The following is a 21,672-nucleotide window of genomic DNA, read 5'->3' as shown; positions in this document are numbered from 1 at the left end:
TACTGTTTTAAAATGCATTCAAGAGCCACGTGTGTGGCTCACTTGTAGTATCAGAGCTCAAGAGGGGGCTAGCCTGAGCTACACAATGAGACCTATCTCCAAACAAAACAACCCAAAGAGGGTTAGTGATAAAGGGGTGTCATCTCACAGGTGACTAGGGTACCTGGACTGACGAGCAGGTGAGAAGAATCTTCAGCTCACCTGGATTTATAGGCTCAGTTAATTTACAGCATCTACCCTGGCTGAAAGTTCATGTAACCACAGGCTATGAAAAAGTCATTTTAGATTACTTTATACAGAAGTGGTCATTCATCATCTAAGTGAAACTTAACCAGTTAGTGGCAAATCTCAGAAACCTGTTTCTTTAAAAAACATTACTAAGACAATTATTAAACCTAGTTAGGCCACAGTATTGTTTGTAAAACTGAATTTATTAAAATGCTCATTAATTAAAAAATATTAAAATGCATAGAAATTAACAAACATCAGTTACAAACATTACACTGGGGATACACTATACGGAAAGCATCATGAATCTCAGTCCCTTTTTAGCTGATCTGGGCACTGTCTCCACTTTTCAAACATAATAGGAATGAACACAAGGAGCACACAGAACCGTGAAACCAACACACCCCGTTCTTCCCCCATCCCAAATGAATGTCCTATGCAACTCAAGACCCATGTGCCCTGCAAAGGGGAAACCTTGACAGACTCATTACCAGATGGCCTCGTTTAATTTCAAGACAAAGTGTGGCCTTCTACTTCTAATGGAATACCTAAAACATCCGAGGAACATTTAAAGAAAAATCCCCTGAGTATTGAGTCTATCGCTTTAATCCATTCAAATGCAAAGGCATTACAAAAGGAGAGAATTTCTCTAGTGGTTCATGCCAGACAGGTGGATAGCCTTCCCTCACTGGCCACAGCCATGCCCTTGGTTTTCCTAGGGCTGGGGGGCTACCTCACTGCTACTGCAGGTGTCCCCTGTTTCTTTCCATCATCAACTTGGCACAGGCTTCGTAGGAATGATACTGATGCCATTGGGACCCTACAGCTCACAGCAACTTTGTCATTCAGCTTTCTGGTAGCATCAGATGCCATGAGTGCTCCTTTCAGGAAAGCAGGTGTTTTTTTCTTCTTCTTCTGTCCACAGTGGTACTTTCTACATGGTGAAGGGAGTTCTTGGCTGAGGGATATAGATGAATAAATGCACTTTTTATTTGACGTTTTCTTTGTGTATACAAAGAAAGGAAGGGGAGAGTTATGCGAGGAAAGATTTCCTTTCCTATGATGTGAAGTGTGAGTACTTTCTTGTCCTTAAGAAATGAGCACAGGTTCTGGAGAAGAGGTAACAGAGGAAGTGAGGACCTCCAGGGCAGTCCGGGTGGGGACAGGGAGTGGCACCTGGTTTTAGTTGTGGAGTGAGAATATCCGTCAGGGGGAAAGGCAGTCATTTCTATCTCAGGACAGGTAGTCACTGTGTGGCAGGCCCTGGACTCCCAGTACAAGGGAGAGGAAATGTTCCCACTGACCCACTGGGCTACTCAAAAGCCCAGAACACTGCTCTGATTAATCATGTTGATTCTCTAGTAAATCATTCCCGGTGGGCATTTAAACCACAGCCTGGAGTGAAAGCTGCTTCAGCTCAGCGTTGAGAAGGCAGGCTCTTAAAACCGTTTGCTTTCCTTGGCTTGGCTCCCAGGCACCCAGGCATTTCACACTGATCCAGTCAGCAGAGGCCTGATCCCAAAGTGTGAGGCAGGTCTTCCCTTCTTCACCCAGCACTGACAAGGGTGCTCCGTTACCAGTCAAAGGTGCGAGGTATAGCCATGTCTCCTCCAGGAGGAGGAAAAGCTGAGCATGTATAGGCTGCAGAGAAACCGCTCAGCCAAGCAACAGGGAGGGCAAGGCACTAGGAAGCTGAGGCTTAGCAGCAAGCCACCGGCAGATAGACCAGCCTTTCCCGTAACTCCCTCATGGCCTGAGAGGAGGCTTGGGGGCTCAAATTAAATCCTGGGTTTCCTTCCTCAAAGGGAACAATCCGGATAGACGTGTGTCCAGCACAGCTGTGATTACAAAGGAGTTAGCAGGTCTGGGAAATGGATGGAGCCGGCAAGGAAGCTGGTCACTGTGGTAAGCAGAGAAGTCAGTAGCATTCCCAGTGAGTGACATGGGCCACAGAAGGATCACAGGATATGGCTAGTGATTGGGTTGCTGGCTGTTGCTCTGACTATGCCCAGTGTCGTCAGGCCACCAGCCTTCTCAGTGAGGCAGGCAGAAGGCGCTTGGTGATTGGTGGTGCCTTGTTTCTGCATCTGCTAAGTCAGTTTGCATGAAGTTGAGGGGCTGCCTAGCCCACTCTGTTGATGACGATACAATTATAAGCATTTGATTATCATCTAACCAAAAAACTTACATATCAAGAAGAGGTAAATTAACCGTTCAGATCAATAAGAGCTACTACCTTTTCATCTTACTCCCTGAAGATCTGAAAGTCAGCCAACACTGGTCAGGCCCAGAGCATGCTGGGAGTACTGCTAGAAAGCAGGTGTCACCGTGGAGTAACAGGGACGGCCTTCACTTGATAACCTCCATCTTCAAGCCAATCTAAGACACATATTTCTTGGAGGTGGAAATATAGGCTGAAATGATACAGAAGCTGTTTCATACGCAGCGGAGTCTCCTTCCATGGGGTATAGTAAGACACTGAAATACTGTGAAGTCTTGAGTCTACCTGGCACCTAGCACAGCATCCAGACTCAATCCTGAGCTGGCTATTGTTGATAACACAAATGTGAGTAAGGCTGAGGTCTGCCTGGTCTTTGGTGATGGTGCTGTCTGGACGAAATAGGTCTGGGATAGATTTGGCAAAATGTAAAATTAAGCACAGAAAAGGAGCAATGCACTTGAGGTCAGAAAAGCAGAGCCCCGGGGAGGACTTGGGCACACCTCGAGGCTTTTTTTTTTTCTGTTACTAAAATTCCAATTTATCAAAAGAGGGAACATATTCAGGTCCTCCAGGTAGGTGGTTTTATGCCCTTCCTGATCAAAGTTTTCCACTCTCCAGTTCCCGCACTGCTAGCTGAAACTGGAAAAACGGTACAGGCAGACATGGGCACGGTGAAGACTCTGTCTGCCTAGGAAGTTGAATGCCATCCTCTCTAGTGATTCACAATACGTCTGGCAGCTAATGACTTTTAAAGTGCTTCTCAGGACACACAGCTCTCGCTCACTCGAGTTTTGGCCGCACACTGTTGTCAGCTACCCCTCCTATCCTCTCGGCTATGAGCCCCATGTTTCTGGTCAGGTCTTTGAGGTGACTCTCATGAAGCAGCTTCTGCGTGAGGTACTTCTCCCTCTTGATCTTGCTTTTCGTGGTTTTCGACACATCCGGAATTGCATAGGAAATGAAGAACTTCACAGAGTAGATGACATGCTGTGGGAAGGAGAGGAGACACTGTCAGACGGGCACGGAGCCCCCGAGGTTTATTCTTGCTCGTCATTACGGTGAGGCCATTCAGTCTCAAAGCAACGGGATACTAAGGAGTGACCTGTCAGTGTTCAGTGGTACCGTGTTACTTTAGCACGAGTGAAGAGTCCACCCAACTGTGTGTACTCTCATCCACATACATGCTACCACTCCAGCACATGGGAGACCAAGCCTGATGTCAGTCTAGGAGATACAGTAAGACAAAAAATAATGGAGGATTTAGGGCGTTCATTTTATTAAGTTAAAAACCCAGACCACTGACAGTGCTACTATATTTCCTAATTCTCTGTTCCTTTCTCAAAGGTAAATACTATCCTATATGTGATGTTACTATAAAGGAGAAAAAAAAAAAAACCTCAAAATATGTATGTATTCACCAATAACGTATTTAATCTTACTTGATTTGAGCTTTATAAAAATAGTACTCAATAGTCTTCCCAAACAGACTTACTTTCTATGTGTTTTCCCTGTATGTGTGTGGGTACCGTGTGCACCATGTGTACACACCACCCATGGAGGCTAGCAAGGGGTGTCAGAGCCTTTGGAGCTGGAGCTACAGATGGCTGTGAGCTGCCATGTGGGTGCTGGGAATTTTTCCAGGTCTTCTGCAAGAAGAGCAAGTACTTTCGATTGCTGGGCCATCTCTCCCACCCCTCTGGAAAGCCTTTGGGAAAATATCTTTTTAAAATTCAAATACAGTTTCTAAAATTCTTAATGCCATTTCCGTAGCTGGTTCACTATGGTTACTTTCACTGTCGTATAACGCCTCCAGTGAGTGTACTGTAACACGTGTGTTCCCTAGTGTTCTGGTTCACTGTGCTTTCTTTCACTGTTGTATAATGCTCCCAGTGAGTGTGCTGTAACACACATGTTCCCCTACTGTTAGGCATTGGGGTGGTTTTCAGTTTTCCTATTAGCAGTGCTGTTGTGAATATGAATACATTCTCTGTAGGTTTCTAAAGAGCAGGAACCTATAGGGGGCGCTGCTGAGACACCTGGCCAATTGAATGTCCAGTTTTACAGGATGACCAAGTCCTTTTTGGAGTGGTGGCATCCGCTTAGCTCACTCCAGCAGCGGGACAGTTTCAGCTGTGCTCTGCCTTCTCAGCGCTTGGTGAGATCCCACTGTTCTTCTTTTACCAGTTTTCTGATTTTCAAATGGTCCCTGACTTTGGTCTCACGTTTAAGCATTTCATTTGTTAGTCACTATCCAAGTCCAAAGTCCCTTTGGCTAGCTATGTTTCATGCATATAAGAGATATAATGGATTATACCTAGTGCCAAGCACTGCTTAGAGCTTTGGGAGAACCTAGAACGGTGCAACCCCCTGTGGAATGCAACAGGATGCAGCACAGACACTTTATGCAGAGTAGTCTGCACACACATAAACCAGCCAAGGGTTTAAGGAGTGAGGGAATGAGCCATGGAGGTACCAGGAGGGCAGAGTGGGGGCAGGGGAAGCTTCCAGAACATGCTCGGACTCTATCCCTCACTTACTGGCTGCCATGGAGGGAGAAACTTCTTCTCTCTATAGCATTCTCCTGGCTCGGGACGCTACCCGAGTATAGGCTCAAAGCAAGAGGGGACCATGGATGGAGGCTATCAGCCAGCGTAAACCTGCCAGCACTGCAATCCAAAGTAGCCAACACATGGTGGAAGCAGGCAAGACTGTAAGAAGGAGTCAGTGGTCTACTGTTGAGGGAAAAGCCAACAGGCTTGAATGTGGAGGTGAGAGAAAAGGAAGAGGGGTGGGAAGGGCTCCCAGAACACTGTCCTGTGAGACTGGCTTGACGAAGATGTCATAGCACAGAAGAGGAGACTATAGATCAGAGAGAGAGAGGCGGGGCAGCCTAGAATGGGTAGAGGAACACACACAGCAGTAAAGGAGCCAACAAGCAGAACGCTTTGATGGCACTGGGCTGGGGCTGAGAAAAGACACTCATTTTTCTCATCCTTGGGGCTATTTGGGCTCCCCCGCCCCCCCCCCCCCCCCCGCTAAATCGATATGACTGCAGATAAAAAAAAATGCTTCAATACTGCCTTCATTGTATTCCAAATGTTTTGGCACGTTTATCTCCACTATCATTTGTTTACAAGTTAAAAAAAATCCTCTCTTGCTATCTCTATCGATTTGCCGGTTGCTTCAGAAGATGTCCTTTAATTTCTGTGCACATGTGTGCTTCCCAGAATTTCTCCGATTAATTTCTCATTTAATTGCACTGTACACAGAAAAGCCACTTGATAGGAGTTTAATTTTTAAGCAGGTGCTGAGACTTGTTTTGCAGCTCCCCATGTGATGGGCCCGGCAGGGTGCTGCTTTGTTTCATGTTTCTGCGAGGACCTCTGTGAGCCAGTAAGAATGACCTTAGTTTTCCCTCCTTTTTAGAGTTTTGGATTTTCTTGTTTTGGTTTTTGAGATAAGGTCTTACAATGTAGTTCTGGTTGGCCTGAAACTCACAGGGGCCAAGCACGTCTGCCTCCTCATTGCTGGGTTAAAGACACGCCCCTGTGTCAGACAGCTCAGTGCTGGGATAAAGACACGCCCCTGTGTCAGACAGCTTTCTTCTCTGTGCCTATGATTGTTTATGAGTTTAGGATCTAGGCCAGTGGGTCATGGCCATTGGAAACACATTATTTCCCATGGTCTTAGGACACCCTCCCACCCCCGCAACCACAAATTTTGCCGCTACCTTCTAAGTGTCATTTTACTACTGACTGGTACTTAGTTCTCAGGTTGAGGACCACTGATATAGGCTATTCCAGCCTCACAGGACTTCAGGAAGGGCTTCTCCTCTGTGTTCTCTCAGTTTGTTATCTCTGTAAGGGCCTGTGGCTCACCAGTGTTTTATTGTGGGGGAAAAACATCCTCAGTTCTTCCCTTTTGCTGCCTCTCTAGGTTAGCAGGCTGACGTTCTAGAAGTGTCGTTTTCTGGCTCCCACTGGTGCTGTGGAGAACCATCCCTCATTCTAATCCTGGTTTTCTTTATTTGCCTCTGTCCTCTGGCTCCTGTCTTTGGTGAGCTGCATCTTCCTTTATGATGTGTGCTGAACGTCCTGTTCCATGGCCAACGCTTCTTGTCTATTATGGGAAGTGTCCCCCCCCCCCTTTTCTATTTTTTATTAAGTCAGATTGCAAAGCCTCAGAATTTTGCTCAACTGGTGTTTACACACAACAGAAGACATACCTAGAGTGGCTTAAACAAGTGAGGGTTGATGTCTGTCTTTGCACAACAAATAGGCTCCCTAGTTTGTTACTAAGACACTGGCTAGTTCAACTGGCCATCTACAGCCGCGTCATGTTCTCAGCGCTAACTTTAGCGAGAGAAGCACTGTAGGCAGTTGGTGTGCTCCATGCAGCAGCTGCATGAAGCACAGATGCAACACAACAACCCCATGGCAGAGGCCTCTCACAATCCAACATGCCAGTGTACCCCAAAGTACAAAAGGCACCCAGTAAATTCTGTATTAAGTGGGACTCAATCTCCCTTGACGTGGGCATGCTTTTCAACATTTAAAGCAGACAGCTATTTCATTCAGTGTTATGAACTATCTATTCTCAGGCCAAACCTGATTAGTTCACGTACATTGAATAAAGTTGGCAATACTTAAAGAGAAAAAGATGGCCTACAAATATGCATGACCAGAGGCTCTCTCAGAGACCACTTCTCTTACCTCCATGACAATAATAAAGGCCAGCTTGGCGGCAATCACGTGCCAATAGTAGATGTTGTGTTTATACTCTTGTGGGTGTCCGGGTGGGTTTCGGAAGTCACGGTACCTGGAAACACAACCAGGCACATTAGGAGACAAATCTTTTTGGTTAATATTGTAAACAAGGAACAGACTTAAAACCAAAGTCATCTTCTACTCAATAATTTTTCAAGTGGACATCACATCCATTTCACCTTACATTCAGTTTGGTATCAAATACTGGAAGAAAATTATCCAGAAGTATCTTATTGAGCATGGAACCGGAAAATGATGGATTCCAGCTGTGTAAAACAGGACACTTCTTTACAAAATAACAAAGTTTTTATATTTTCCCCAAGGCTTCATCCCTTCTTTTTGAGAAGACGCAAAACAATTTGGCTAGCTTGGGGAGCTGACTGGGCCATACCACCCAGTACTGCCTACTGTTAAACTTAGGGTTTTTACCCAGCTTGCTTCTACTTCCTTAAAGTATTAAAAGTACAAGATTGTAATTGCTGAGATCAGCATTCTGCATGGTCAGAACACGCTGACTACTTGGAACAGTTGTCTTGGCCTTGTCTGACTTCTTGGTTGTGATACTGGAGATCTGAATCAGAATAGCTCTGAGCAGTTGGATTAAGTGAATTTTGGGTTTAAGAAACTGTAATAGAGAAACTAAACTTGCATGACCTACGTGGTCAACAAACTACCAACTGGTAAGTGAGCTGCTGGGCTCTCTGCATTGTTGACCTTCCTGACCTTCCCAGCCACTTGACAGCTCTCACCGCAGCCACCTTTGTGCCTTTGCTGACTGAGGCACCAGTGTGTCACTATTAGCTTTAGGTGGCCCTTGAACAACAAAGTTGTCTTATTTCTCTTTCATTGCACTGTTGGGGATGAAACCCAGGGTCGTGTTCTCTCCTGCTGGGCTACAGCCTGCGTGGCTCTTTCTTTCTTCTTCTATTTTTATTTTACTGAAACAGAGTTTTGCTATGTATCCAGGCTGGCCTTGAACTTACTATGTATCAGGTTAGTCTTCACTGGAAACAATTTACCTGTAGCAATTTACCCCCTTAGTGCGGGGTTATGGGCATACACCACCACTTCTGGTTTATGTTTTGTACGTGCTTGGTAAGAACTAGCAACTCAGCTACATTCTCTGGCTTCACAAGACAGTCTTAGAACCAATGATCGGAATGTGTAACCTCTCAGCTAGCTATCTCCATTTCTGAGGCTCACTAGGCTTTTCTCCTCCATCACTATGACGTGCCCACTTGAACACCTTTCAAATCTGGTTTACAGATTCTACCATTGCTCTTTGTTAGCTTTAATCATTTGAGTATTACTAAAAAAAGCAAGCATCGTGAAAACAGTCTCTTTAACACAAGACTTAACCGATACCAGTTGGATTCTTATCACACATACCAAAAGTGTTTTGTTTTTGTTTTTTTATAAGATAAAGTATATTTTTAAAATAGGTGAATCAAAACTTGCCTGCACAAGGTATAGTTACCAAGCCCAATGTATGGGTTTTCTTTGTCTGTATTCTTGAAGTCAGTGATGTTGAAGACGGAGAGAGTGTTGTTGATGTAGCCATCCATGGTGTAGTAAGTGTGGTCCCCATAGGGAGGGATGGAGAAGGACCAATAATACACCAGGCGGGGGATCATGTCTGATGTGAAGGCAATGATCATGGCCTGCGTTGGGGGAAACGAGAAAGGAATGTTAGGGTGGCAGCTATGGTTCAGTGGATGACAGAATGGCGGTTTCCACCAAGTTGTATCTCTCAGTGTGAGTCATACATAATTCAAGTAGAAGACACGTTGGGAGGTCTTCCATTCTAAGGGAAGATTGAAAGGACCAACGGCTGCTTGCTGAGCTTCTGAAGTACAAACGATTTGTGGAGAATGACTATCGGGACACCATCAAGAGCGGGACCGGCTTGTGTATCCTATGTGTGCATCAGCACCAATCAAAGTTACAGCATCCCCTTAGCCTCAGAGAACTTCATCATAGAACCAGGAGTCTGTCATGGTTTAGAGTTAGAACACTTTGTAATATAACACCAGGATCAATATTATGAAGATAATCTTGCTCCAGAGAACTCATTTGTGGAATAAAGAATTTATACAAAACTGATTTTTAAAAAAAAAAAATCACTTGTTTCTCACAAAGAAGATTGAAAACTGACTAAAACACACGTCTCCTGATCCATGGTTATACAACAGCCACTAAACTCACATTGAGACTTACTGAGACAGTCCATGGCCTGATAAACTACCTTGGGTTTGTTCCATTCACTCAGTCAGGAAACAATGCTAACTTTATAACACCTAGTATCTGAGCATCCAAACTTCCAGAAGATTAACTGGATCAAGTTCTGAAACCATAAATTATCATTTAACACGGCTTAGTATGTTCCTGTATAGAAGGAATAGTTATGAGCCTGTGCCTATGCCGGGCGAAGCGCACTGGGACAAAAGCCTATTTAGAACTACATGCACCTTCCCCAAAGAGCTTTCCCTTCAGGCTTAAACTCTGGTATATGAAACAGCTTGCAGGAAGGACAAAGGGGAAATTGTATCCATGGAAGGCCAATCATCAACTGAAGTACAAACACAGAGGTTTTTTTTTGGCTCAAAGTGATTTTTAATAGTATTTATCTGGACATACCGTTTAGTTGCAGTGAGACTACAAACTAACAAATGAGATTTGGGCAAAGCAAGGAAACAGTTAAGAGGCTTTCCCCCTACTCGAGCCAGTTCCCCCTCTCACTTTCTGCGATGTGAAGAATCTGTGTGTGTTTGTGTGTGTACGTGTACGTGCACACGCGTCTGCCTGTCAGCAGTGAGGTAAGATGGAAAGATTTGGTCTCGTGACAGATTTCAATAGGTGAAGTTTTCCTGGTATCACTTAGCTCAATGCTATCTTTTAACAGAGTCACCTGAGATACACTCCAGGGAGAAACAAAAAAACTTAACAATGAGGAAAAATCTTTGTTGTTGTGACAAGGTAACTTTCTCCCTGAATTGAGCTGCTCTGAGGTATGCCACAAGAATACACAGAACGTAGCTTGCCTCATCTCCCATGCTGTTCTGCACACAAGTTCTATTTATATCAAAATAAATTAAAATTGCCCTTCAATAGCAGATGTTCTGGCATGGCACAACAGTGTCAATTGTGCTTATTTACGGGACTGTCAGCTTTTAACTCAAGTGACTTCACGGCACACTCCTGCTTGGTGTCCCCTGTCCGGGTGGCCTCTCTTCTTCCTTTTGTACACATTAGATTATGGGCATTATGTACAGTACTTCAGGGGGAGGATTACAGAAGCAGGGTAACAGACGTGTTTAACAATATGGGCCGAAAGGTTGTCAAGAGTTTAATCAATGACACAATCTAGTGACTGGGCTCTGTGAAGACATAATAAAAAAGTAACCAGTAACCCCAATTAGACAGTGGGTGTGTATCTGTGTGAATATACACACTGAGGGGCGCGTGTACACACACACACTCGCACATGCGTGTGCGCGCGCGCACACACACACACACACACACACACACACACGCAGGAACACGCATGCATGCATGCATGCACGCACGCACGCACACACATGCATGCACCATTTTGGAAACCAAGCCAATCCTCCATCTGTGCTCATGGAATACAGCCATGGCGTGGGTAAAGAGAGAAGGCGCCTAACAGAATCACTCCAAAATGCTTGAGGAGTCAAGAGTTTGAAGCAGATCAATTTTCTGTTTCTGAAGGTCAAACAAAAAAAATGCTTTTAGTCTCAAACCTCCATGCCTAAAGTCTTCCTAAAGCACACAGGTCCATGTTCCTGCCCTGCCTAATGTACTGTGGCATATTGGATATGACAGACTCCTGCTTTCATGACTGTGGAACTTGAAAGGCCTTGCTGTCGTGGCTCTTACCATCAGTCTTCATTTTCAAACACAGTGGGCATTGAAGGTAGGGGCTGTTTGGGGGAGAGAGAACTGATTTAATCTATCAGTTTCTTGAAGCTAGGGGTTGCCTGCAATTCAGAAAACTGGTGGGGGAGGGGTGACAGCTAACTTGTTTTACTGTAACCAGTCAATGGGGTGACTGATTTTTGAGGTGCCTGTCAGAGTCCTCAGGGAACCACAGTTAATGATGTCAGGTAATGAAGTCAAACAGAGGCAACTATGTGAACGGGGATCTGGCTTCGTGTGTCCGCTGCAACTCGGCGACTTCCCAAGCCATGCTGAGTACAGAACCATTCATCTAACACATATAAAATGGGGCCCGGCAGTGTGCGGGGCCAAGATCACACAGCTCAAGCTGTATGGTGCCGGGAAGTGGAACTCAGATCTGCCTGACTTCACAGCACACTTCCCTCTCCCAGGGCCTGAGACAGACAATGGCCACTTTCTCTTCTGCTTTTGCGGGAGCTCATGGGGACTCAGCAAATTGTGGCTTAAGAAACTAAAATTGAAAAATCATTTTGTTTGGGAAGCTGGGCCTGGCGAGATCAGTAGGGCAGAAATAACCCTGTTTTTGAGGACATTTGTAGGCAAGAGATCCTCTGAAGGTCTGGTGTTAAATTGTTCTGCCTAAGAGCTGCCACTTGGCCTCTGTCAAAGCAAACAACCTGTACAGGTTATACTTGTCTTCTCTCTTAGCTGGGCCTGCCCCGCCTCTCATAGGAGCTTGTTTCCCTGGAGACAAGAGGGTAACGAACATCTAGTTAGGATGGGCAATTTTTCCTTCATCACAGTTAATATTTTAAGATGTGATGCACCTATTCATTGGAATGTATGGTGAGATGCTTTTAGGATGCTGTGACTTGGAACAAACCTGTATCTGCCCGAGTTTAAAAGCACTCTTTTAATGCCACAGACGAGTGAAAGTTCCCGTCCTTATTACTCTTATGTTTCTTTAGACAAAGACACCAGCAGAGGAGCAACAGCAATCCCTCTGCAGGCTGTCCTGGTGCGGTGAATCAATAATAAAAAAAAAATAATAAATAATAATAATAATAATAATAATGTAACTAAAATGTATCAGAAGACAGTTGCATAGCTATTAAATACCATACTGGGTGTAGAGAAATAGCTCACTGGTGAAGAACACTCACTGCTCTTGCAGAAGACCCGGGTTCTGTTCCCAGCACCCACATGGCGGTTCACAACCATCTGATTCTTCAGTTCCGAGGGGGTGGGAGGGCTTCTACTATCTCCTGGCTTCACCAAGCACACATGTGTTCCACATACACGCAGGCAACACACCCACCCCTGTAAAGATAATACTGAGAGGTCTACCCGTGAATCCCAGGCTACTCACGTTGGTCACCACGGCCAGGATGGCTATTCCTTGCATGATGGGCTGCCATGCGCCGATATCCTGGGCTTTTTCTGGCACCATGCGTCTAAACTGAGTTGTGAGCTTCCATGCGTCCACTCTTATTTCCAAAATATTGTTCACCAGAGCCAGCAGGGGAGCCAGTGGAAAAGAGGCCACAAATAAGGTGACGAACCCAAATTGAATAACTGTCAATGGAATGGACACATATCACGGTGTAGAGGACAGACAGGAGGACAACATAATCTCCCCTACTCTTGTAAAGAAATTTAAAAGGCCAACAGATGACCCACCCCAGCGAGGAGACAGAGCCATGGCCAATCACAACACAGTGCTCACGGCAGGACGAATACGAAACATAAATATGAAATCTAAAGAAAGGTGACTAAACACAGCCTATTTCCACACATGTACTCACTCAAAAGAAATGACATATTGGAAAGTCTTTAAGTCAAGCACAGTTACGTGCTGGTCGTACGTCGGAGGTAACCTAAGCATATTGCCCACTCTTCCTGTTAAGATAATATGAGAAGCAGATCCAGGGCTTGGGATTAAAAATGAACAAAGTGGAAGTCTCTAGTAAGCAAAGAGAAACAGAAATGCGTGGATATGAAGCTGACATTCAGAGGATGTTGGAAGCCTGCTAGCATCAAGCAAATGAGGGGGTGCAGCCAAGCCTCCAGAGACTTCATCCCCTGCGTGTCACAGGTACGCATATAGCAGTCAGTCTGTGTGGTCACAAGGTCAAGATTCCAGTGGTAACTCAGCCCTTTCTCTTTATCTGAAATGTATCTGACCTTGGTATAAATAGAGAGAGGATAAACTCCGCCACGGAGACCGTGAAGAGTGAGATTAAGACCAAAGATCTAGCCAAGAAGCCTCTCTGAGTTCCTTCCCAGCTTACTAGCAGAGCCGCGGAAGACACCTACACAGGTGTGAGTGAGCCTGAGACTGGAGGAGATGTCCCCTGACAACTCTTCTAGGCCTGTGCTCTGTTTTCCTCAAGAAGGGCAAGGCTGTGGTGCACATGCTTCTGGTCTGAGATACCAGCCTATGAGAGTGGTACCTCAGAACTGCGAGGAGGTAAGGCTGGTACGGTCAGCATCAGGAAAGTCAGACGGGCAAGGACCCAAGCTGTGTTAGCAGCCGAGCTACGCCTGCCTCTGCGTCTCTCTAACCAATATCCCACGCCAGCCTTGGATATTAATGTTAAGACTAATGAGTATTGTAAAATAAAATGAATGAATGAATGAATGAATGAATGAATGACAGGGTGTGTATATTCTTAGTCAGCTAGACTCAATTTGGGGACATACAAATCTAGCTAGTAATTCCTTATGGTTATTTTAGACACTTAAATTTCAAGAGACATCAACAAACAGTTAAAATAACATTGACAATTAATGTAAGTCACTCTGATAAAGAATCAAAGGAGAACGGCCAGGTCACTGTGACACTGGGTTCTAGTACATGCAAACACGGGTACTGGTTAAACAGAAGGTTCTAATGAAGAAATACAAATATTCACGGGATCGTACTGTATGCTAACCTGAGGGTTCTCATACAGTTGGCTAAATCACTGCAAAAGCTAGGGGCCTTCATCACTTTTACCCCAGAAGGATTAAGATTTTTTTTTTTTAATATTAAAAATAGTAAGAAGAACTTTCTAAGCACCCTTTGAAATGAAGAATAAGTGAAGATGTTAGCAAGGTAGAAAACACCCCCCATTGTGAAGATCCCCCATTGCTCTCTCTGCCAGTCACCCCAAACCTCTGAGCTCTGCATCCCACAAGCCCTTACGGCTGCATGGAAATTACTCCTGCAGCTCCCCACCCCCATCCTCACCCCCAAATGTGGCCGCACATGCCAAAGCCCAGGAGTGCTCTTGACCTTGCTCATTTAGACAGATAGTTTTTGACAGGGCCAGGCATCTTCCTCTCCACGGGATGGTTTTTGATTTGTTTTTACTTAACGCAAAAAGGCAAGTTATATATTAAAGACGAGCCTCTAAAACACTCTTACCCGTAGGGCTCCATCGGCTTCCTATGGTTCTAGCATCTACGGGGTTTTAGCTTTAACTTTCTCTCCTGTCTTATGCACCTGTCTGCCATGTTTCAATCTCCCCTGAATAACATTGGCACCCCCAAAAGCCTTCTCTGCAGAGAGAACCCTGCTGGAGTTTTCCACCTGCTTCCTTCCTCTGCCTGGGGCTCATCAACACGCTGGCAGTCTGCCAACTCCTGCAAGGCAAGCCCACCCCACCTCCATGGCCTCACTACAGCTCCTCAGTGCCTGACCTGCGCACCCACTTTCCCCAGTAGCACTGCCATCCTACAGACACCAGAGCATCTCCACACCAGCTTCCCTCCTGCTTGGCATATTCTATCTCCTGAAAGGTATCTTGGAAGTGCTATTCTTCATCTTCCACCTGAGTCACCCCTCCAATGCTCACCAAACCTGTCTCCCCACATCTATCCCCATGCCCATGACCTCGGATATGCATTTTTCTCTTATCAGCATCAATTGATGTCACCTAGTTAATTGGCTGCCCACCAAATACAGACCCCATCCAAAAAAGGTGTGCTCCGCAAGAGCACACACTGAATCTCAGCTTGGTATCTCTGGCAAAGAATACAGTGCTTGGCACACTGGTACACCCAATCCTGGGCAGTGAATGAAAAGATGCCACACTAGGAAGCCATTCCTTTAAGGACTAGAAGACTTCAGTCCAGATGGTGGACAGAAACACAAGAAAGGCAAAGGACAAGGCAGGTCCCCTTTCTAGAGAGGGCAGCCCATCTGGTAGGTGTGTCACAGGGAGAGAAGGGGTGAGGCAGGATGTTAAAGAGCTGAGCTATTCACAATGGTAGCATCTATGGAGGTCACTGTGATAGTGTTGATGGTATCACCTTAACAGCACCTAGAATCTCCTGGGAGATGGGCCTTGGGGCATGCCTGTCAGGGAGTATACTGACTCCATTATTGATGGAGAAAGACTCTGCTGTGGGCAGGGAGCCCTGGGCTGTATACAATGGTTGAAGAAAGGTAAACAACACAGTTGCGTCTTTCTCTGCTGCTGTAGATGTGATGCGACCAGCTGCTTCAGGCTTCCAAGCTGCCTGGACTTCTGCACCGTGGTGGACTGAACCTTGAACTGTGAGCTAAAATGAACCTCTTCCTCCCTTAAATGGCTTTTCTCAGGGTATTTTAACACAGCAACAGGAAAGAAAGGAAAACAGCCATTATTCTCATGATTTTCGAAAATTAGCTTTGGAGATGGATCCAATTAACAAGGCAAATGTGGAAACAGTGCAGAAGAGATGCAGCGGGCTCACAGTGTTGCTTTGGTGCCCTTTGCTATGGCACCTACCACCTCTGAAGACGTCATCACCACATTCTCAAGAGACCTGAGTCTACAACAAGTAGACCCAAGGTACAAAACAGTATCTTCAGCTTCCAGACTTTAGTGTCAGTAGCTGTTCCTCTCCTTAAGTTTTAAGGGTCTAAGATTCTGCCAGGCAACTTTGGCTAATACCCCAAAATTACTCAATCTCAAATCATGGGGGAAAGTTACAAAAAAAAAAAAAAAAAAAAAAAAAAAAAAAAAAAAAATTCACCAGCAGCAGTAACAAGAACAAAAATCACAGGGCATACAGCCTCAGGGGGCACTGAGAATGGGTGGAACAATGCAGATGTAGGACTGACCAGCAGTTGTGCCAAAGGCAGCATGTACCCGGGAGTACGAGGTTCCACACACTCATGCTTAGGCTTGATAGTTGCCTCTAGCATGCAGAGTCTAGTGGGGAGAGGCATTTATGCAAGCACAAGATTGTGGGAGTCAAGGCTGCCTACCCCCAAGAGCAGCAAAGCAGAGTGAAGAGCTAAGTAGATCGGTGGAGGTTCCCCAAGAGCCAATGAGAAGGAATGAGAAGTGAAGAGGGTGGCTGGTGGAAAACACAGGGCTACCTGCTGGGAGGGGGGTCGGCACACCACAGGAAGGCACCTAAAGAAAGATGCACATTGGGGCTGCTGGCAAACATGGAAGAACACGGTGACGGTCACATGGGAGTGACACCACACCCAAAGATGGTATTTATTTTTAGAGGAATAATACAAGAATCCAAAGGGTACTGAAGAATGTATCTTCCACAACTTGACACTCAACACAGATTTCAGTGTTACCGACTACATAGTAACACATTGTCTGTGCTCGGAAACTCGGGAGGGAAGCTTTCTAAGTCACTGGGAATTGTTGGGATGGCTACAAAACACTGTAGGAAATCTCAAAGTCTGTTATGACAGAATATATCATACGTATATTGTAGGGTAGGATGAGTCCAATTAATTAGTTAATTAACTATTTAATAGGCCTGGGAAACTCTAAAGTCTGATTTTCTTCCCCAAAGCACGGCCATGTAGCTTTTCCCTTAATGTCATACATTTAGCTAATTAATTGGGGCAAAACAAGTTCCCATCAAGTCTTTTTTTTTTTTGCTGGGGAGAAGCTCAAATAGATAACATTCTATTGCAGGACAACGGCCCTGGCAAGAGATAGGACATACGACTGTCTTACAATTCACTCCGCACAGATGCTGTACCCTTAATAAAACCCAATCTTGATAAAAAGCAAAAATGAATTCCAAATCTGACCCCAGGCTGATAACAGACACATAAAAGTGGACTGTTTACTCACCCAGACAAACAGATATTCCCTTGTATTATGCATATTTTTGTAATGATATTTTATACATAGAATGCGATTTAATAACCCACCCGCTATCTGCAGGAAACACTGTTCCTGGAAAAGACACAAATTCCTATCCATAAATGTAAGGCCTGTCAGATTTTATGCCTGTTTTTCTGTTCTCACTACCTTAAAAAAAAAAATCATGATTCATTGTAAAGTATAGGTGAAAGGGCAGAGATACAGAATATGCAAACGGTTAGCCATTTTTAGATTTAGCATGCCATTCACAAAAAAAGGTTAGTGTTTCCGGGGAAATCTGTCTGAGCTGCATCTATCGAAGGCAACAGAGCTCAAAGTCACTCGAAACCAATGACGAAAAAGAGCCCAAGCAAACAATCCACAAATGGACAAGACATTCAGGAAGGCAGGGCAGGACCTGTGCCAAGTCCTAACTCCAGGCCAGTACACTGCTTCCTTGCTCATGGCACCACATACAAACCCTGTGCAGAGGAAACAAGAGGCCATCTTGGGCAGGAGCAAGTTATGAAAGGCAATAGAGGGTACATCCCTGCCATGAGAGAGCATACTCTTACATGCTTATTCTGTTATTCTGTCCCAGCCAGTCACAGTGTCTGCATGGACTGGAGCCCAAGCTGACTGGATCATGACAGTGATAGGGTTCATTGAGAACAACACAGCCAGAACACTCTGAGAACTCACAGTAAAGTCATACGTCAAAGAAAATTCCATCTCACTGCACGAGAATAAATCCTTAGCTTTGAACAACATAAACATTAACAAAACCACACACAGCCATCATATCTGAAAGCTTTGATTTTTTTTTTCTCTACCATATAATTTTATCCTGGTAGAGAAAAACATACTGCTCTTCACATCAACGCGCTAAATAATTCTGTGGGTCAACAACAGATGCTTTTAACTGCAACCCATATCCCAACATACTTTACAGAAAACTCACTCATTTCAAGGTACTCATAGAACAATCCCAGCTTGCCCATGGGCTGCAGATGGTAATCCTGTTCCCATCGTGGAGTGATCGTTTCTGATCCCGAGACTCTTTTATATCGTCCAATTAGATTCATAACCCATCTGTCAGAAAGATCAAATTATAAATTAGAACACACGTCAGACCCGCAACATGAAGTATTTCTTGCTGTCTCAAAGCTAAATAAATGTAATCCTCTCAAGAAATTAGTTTCTCTTTTGCATGTTAAACATCTCCAGTTTGTCCGATTTTTTTCAAAATATTTTTTTTTCAGAATGAAAATTTTCAGTGAAATAATAAGAAGGAAGACAGCAGTGCAAACTAGTCCTAGCTGGTATAGACAAGTTCTGTTTGTAATAGTGTGCAGGGAGAACCAGGGATGATGTCTTAGTCAGGGTCTTACTGCTGTGAACAGACACCATGACCAAGGCAACTCTTATAAGGACAACATTTACTTGGGGCTGGCTTACAGGTTCAGAGGTTCAGTCCATCAAGGTGGGAACATGGCAGCATCCAGGCAGGCATGGTGCAGGCAGAGCTGAGAGTTCTACATCTTCATCTGAAGGTTGCTAGTGGAAGACTGACTTCCAGGCAGCTAGGATGAGGAGCTTAAAGCCCACACCCACAGTGACGCACCTACTCCAACAAGGCCACACCTCCTAATAGTGCCACTCCCTGGGTCAAGCACATACAAACCATGACAGATGGTCACCTTATGATAGTAAATGTGAGGCTCTGAAGGAACCAGAAGGCTGAGCATCAGGGCGAGAACTTCCAGGCTGGTTCTAGTGACTACAGACAGCCTGACGTGGGATGACACCTGCCTTTGCCAGTACAACACAGAAGCTCTTGTGATCTTAGAAAGTAGAAAGCAAGGCCAGTGCACTGCTGTGGAATCTCTGAGACCACTGGGGGGATTGGGGTGTTCTTAGTTAAGGGAAGTGAGGGGCTACTGCAGAATACTATGCACAATAATGATAAAATAGGTCTCAGACTGCCTCAAACCAAACAACTTGAGGACAACAGAAGAGATGATTATTCTCCAGATGAGGGTACAGAGCATGCCCAGTGCATCACTGCATATGGCTCCTTTCCAGCCTTCTCTCCTTCTGAACATCCTGCTTCTCTGACCCTGAAAAATGCTTGCCCTTTTCCTAACAATCTGCCTTGAAAATAGATCTGAGATGGTAACAGAATTGGCCATGCATCTGTGACAAACCCCACCTCCTCAAGTGACAGCTGGCTTCAAGTATATGCACAAGCATCTCCTACAATTTGGTTGCTTAGACAATAGGTTTGTGTGGGTCTGAAATTCTGACAATGAGGACCCATCCTGGGACTCTAAAGACAAATGCTACAAACTGGTGCAGGCCCTCACCTGTTCCTCAAACCCATCAAGTGTTTAAAATGTGAGGCTGACAACAGTTGACTCACTGTGCTGGCCTTCCTCCTGCTGGTGGTCTCATGCCAGCCTCCCCTGACTACCAGTGAGGCCTCACTCAGGGCAGACCCTCTTCCACAGAACATGGCCCTGGCTTCCCCATCTCTTCCCACATCCTCCATAGGAGGCCAGGCAAGAGGAAGAACTCAGAGTTGGAAGATCCTGAAACCCACACTCTCCTGCTCTCCAGCTATTCTGGTGGAATTGAAATGTGCCGGTGGGATGTCCACTAGCCAGGGCTGATGTCGGGACTAATGGGAATCCAGACAGAGAATCCACGCTTCCCTACACTTGTGGGACCTCCTGCTCGTCAATATGAGCTAACAAGCGGAGGCCATTGAATATGGAGCTATGATTGGAATCTTGGCTTGGAGACAACAGGCCGTGTGGACTGACAGCTCCTGCTTAAAGATGTCATTGTTTGTGGACAGCAAAGCCTCCTTTGTCAACCCAAAGATCTGGGGATGCCCTAGAATCTTCAACATTGCAGTCATCCCAGGAGCTCTTACCATAGGTGACACCAAATCGTGATAAATAAGGGCTTGCTCTCTGTTGGTTTGTTTGCTCCATCCCCCACTCCCCGGCCTTTTCTGAACACTGTCTATGGCCTAGGAAAAGCAAGCATTTTTCTTCTGGGCTTCCCAATACATCTTCTGTCCTGGCAAATACCTAACTCAGCAGCTACTTCTCCCTCCTCTCATGCTGTCTTCCCACACACTGTAGGCCACAGTAGATGACTCTCTGCCTGGCTTTAGGAACTATAGACTCTAAGCCTATTGTTCCATTTTCTTGAGTTCAATTACTCATCTGTAATAGAGACTTATCCATCTTCTGAGTCTTTGATTCTTTTGAAACAACAACAACCCCAGCAACGAATTGTGATTCTGGAGCCAGATCTCAACCTTGACTACACATGGGAATTACACCACAGAACTTAAAAAAAAAAAAAAAAGAAAGAAAAAAGAATTAAACAGATCCTTTCCCTCCCTGGTGAAGACTAGAAGCAGAGGTTACAAAGTAACTCCTGTACAAATCTACTGCAACACTAACAAAGCACGTGATCAAACCTTGTGTCTCATTTTCTCTGGCCTTGTATCAAACTAGAGCCAGCTACCAGTATTTCCACTTAGTACAGCCACCCAGAAGCGCCCACCGTGACCTGACTATTTCACACCCGAATTCAGCGTGCTAGTGAAGGGTCCGTGTGGCCAGGGAGGCCTTGTGGCAGCCTCTGAGAAGGTTTGCTCCACTACAGTATCTTCCCTTGTTATGTAAATGCTCTGTAATTTTGAAAAGACAAGAGATACAAACACAGAGGGAAAGAAATGTGACAGCCATCCCCCGGCTGAATACCTGAGGGCGCTAATGTTCCCCATCTTTTAGGGTTTTCATTATTTAATGTTAGCATCATCTTTGGGGAAGAAAAAAGAAAATCCCTAGACTGTCTCAAACATCCCTGCTGGGGTGACCAGCAGGCTGACATTCTCGGCTCCAGCAAAACACCATCTGATTTATTGATGATCTGCAGATGAGGCCAAGGCAACACTCGCTCAGGGTCTCACGCCCAGCCCCTGCTCCGTACCTGGGACCAGTCTAGCTGTAGGCTCAGCTTAGTCTAGGAATCCGTGTTGAATGAAGGGTATGGGCCTGAAACGGCCAAGTCTAAGAAACTCTGGTCAAATATCCTTTCTACTGTGTTCCACTGGCATAGCAACCTCATATGAAAGGAACTGGGATGGCTCTTTCTCTGCTCTGACACTCTTCAGAGGAGTGAGGGTCTGGGAAGCAGAGGTAATGGGCACCCCACTGTACTGGATTCTGTGTGGAAGCAGGGAACTGGCCCACACAGAGCAGCAGTCCCAGGGAGGCTGTCCTGACTGACACTCGGCAGTCTTGGGTTTCCAGCCAGTGGAGGAGAATTAAAAACATATGATGTCAGTATCTTCAGCCAGAATAGAAATCTCTGCCACTGATCACAGTAAACTTACCTGAAGTCAAAACATGGACAGACCGAG

The 21,672-nt window shown here is 45.3% G+C and overlaps 1 protein-coding gene across 2 annotated transcripts in view; it reads right to left on the bottom strand.

Moving 5' to 3' along the window:
- Window positions 1–410: 410 nt before the first annotated feature.
- Window positions 411–21,672, bottom strand: part of Ano6 (anoctamin 6) — a 175,736-nt gene continuing 154,474 nt past the window's right edge. For both annotated transcript variants that reach the window (XM_034516714.2, XM_034516713.2), the window contains 5 exons: window positions 18,190–18,320; window positions 12,506–12,711; window positions 8,674–8,876; window positions 7,162–7,267; window positions 411–3,436 (listed from right to left, as the gene is read on the bottom strand). In XM_034516714.2, coding sequence (XP_034372605.1) covers window positions 3,230–3,436; window positions 7,162–7,267; window positions 8,674–8,876; window positions 12,506–12,711; window positions 18,190–18,320 — 853 coding nt within the window. In that variant the 3' untranslated portion in view covers window positions 411–3,229. The remainder of the gene's footprint in view (window positions 3,437–7,161; window positions 7,268–8,673; window positions 8,877–12,505; window positions 12,712–18,189; window positions 18,321–21,672) is intronic.

The sequence above is a fragment of the Arvicanthis niloticus genome, chromosome 13 (genome assembly GCF_011762505.2).
Source record: "Arvicanthis niloticus isolate mArvNil1 chromosome 13, mArvNil1.pat.X, whole genome shotgun sequence".
NCBI classification, from domain to species: Eukaryota; Metazoa; Chordata; class Mammalia; order Rodentia; family Muridae; genus Arvicanthis; species Arvicanthis niloticus.
This window is presented reverse-complemented; position numbering and strand designations above follow the sequence as displayed.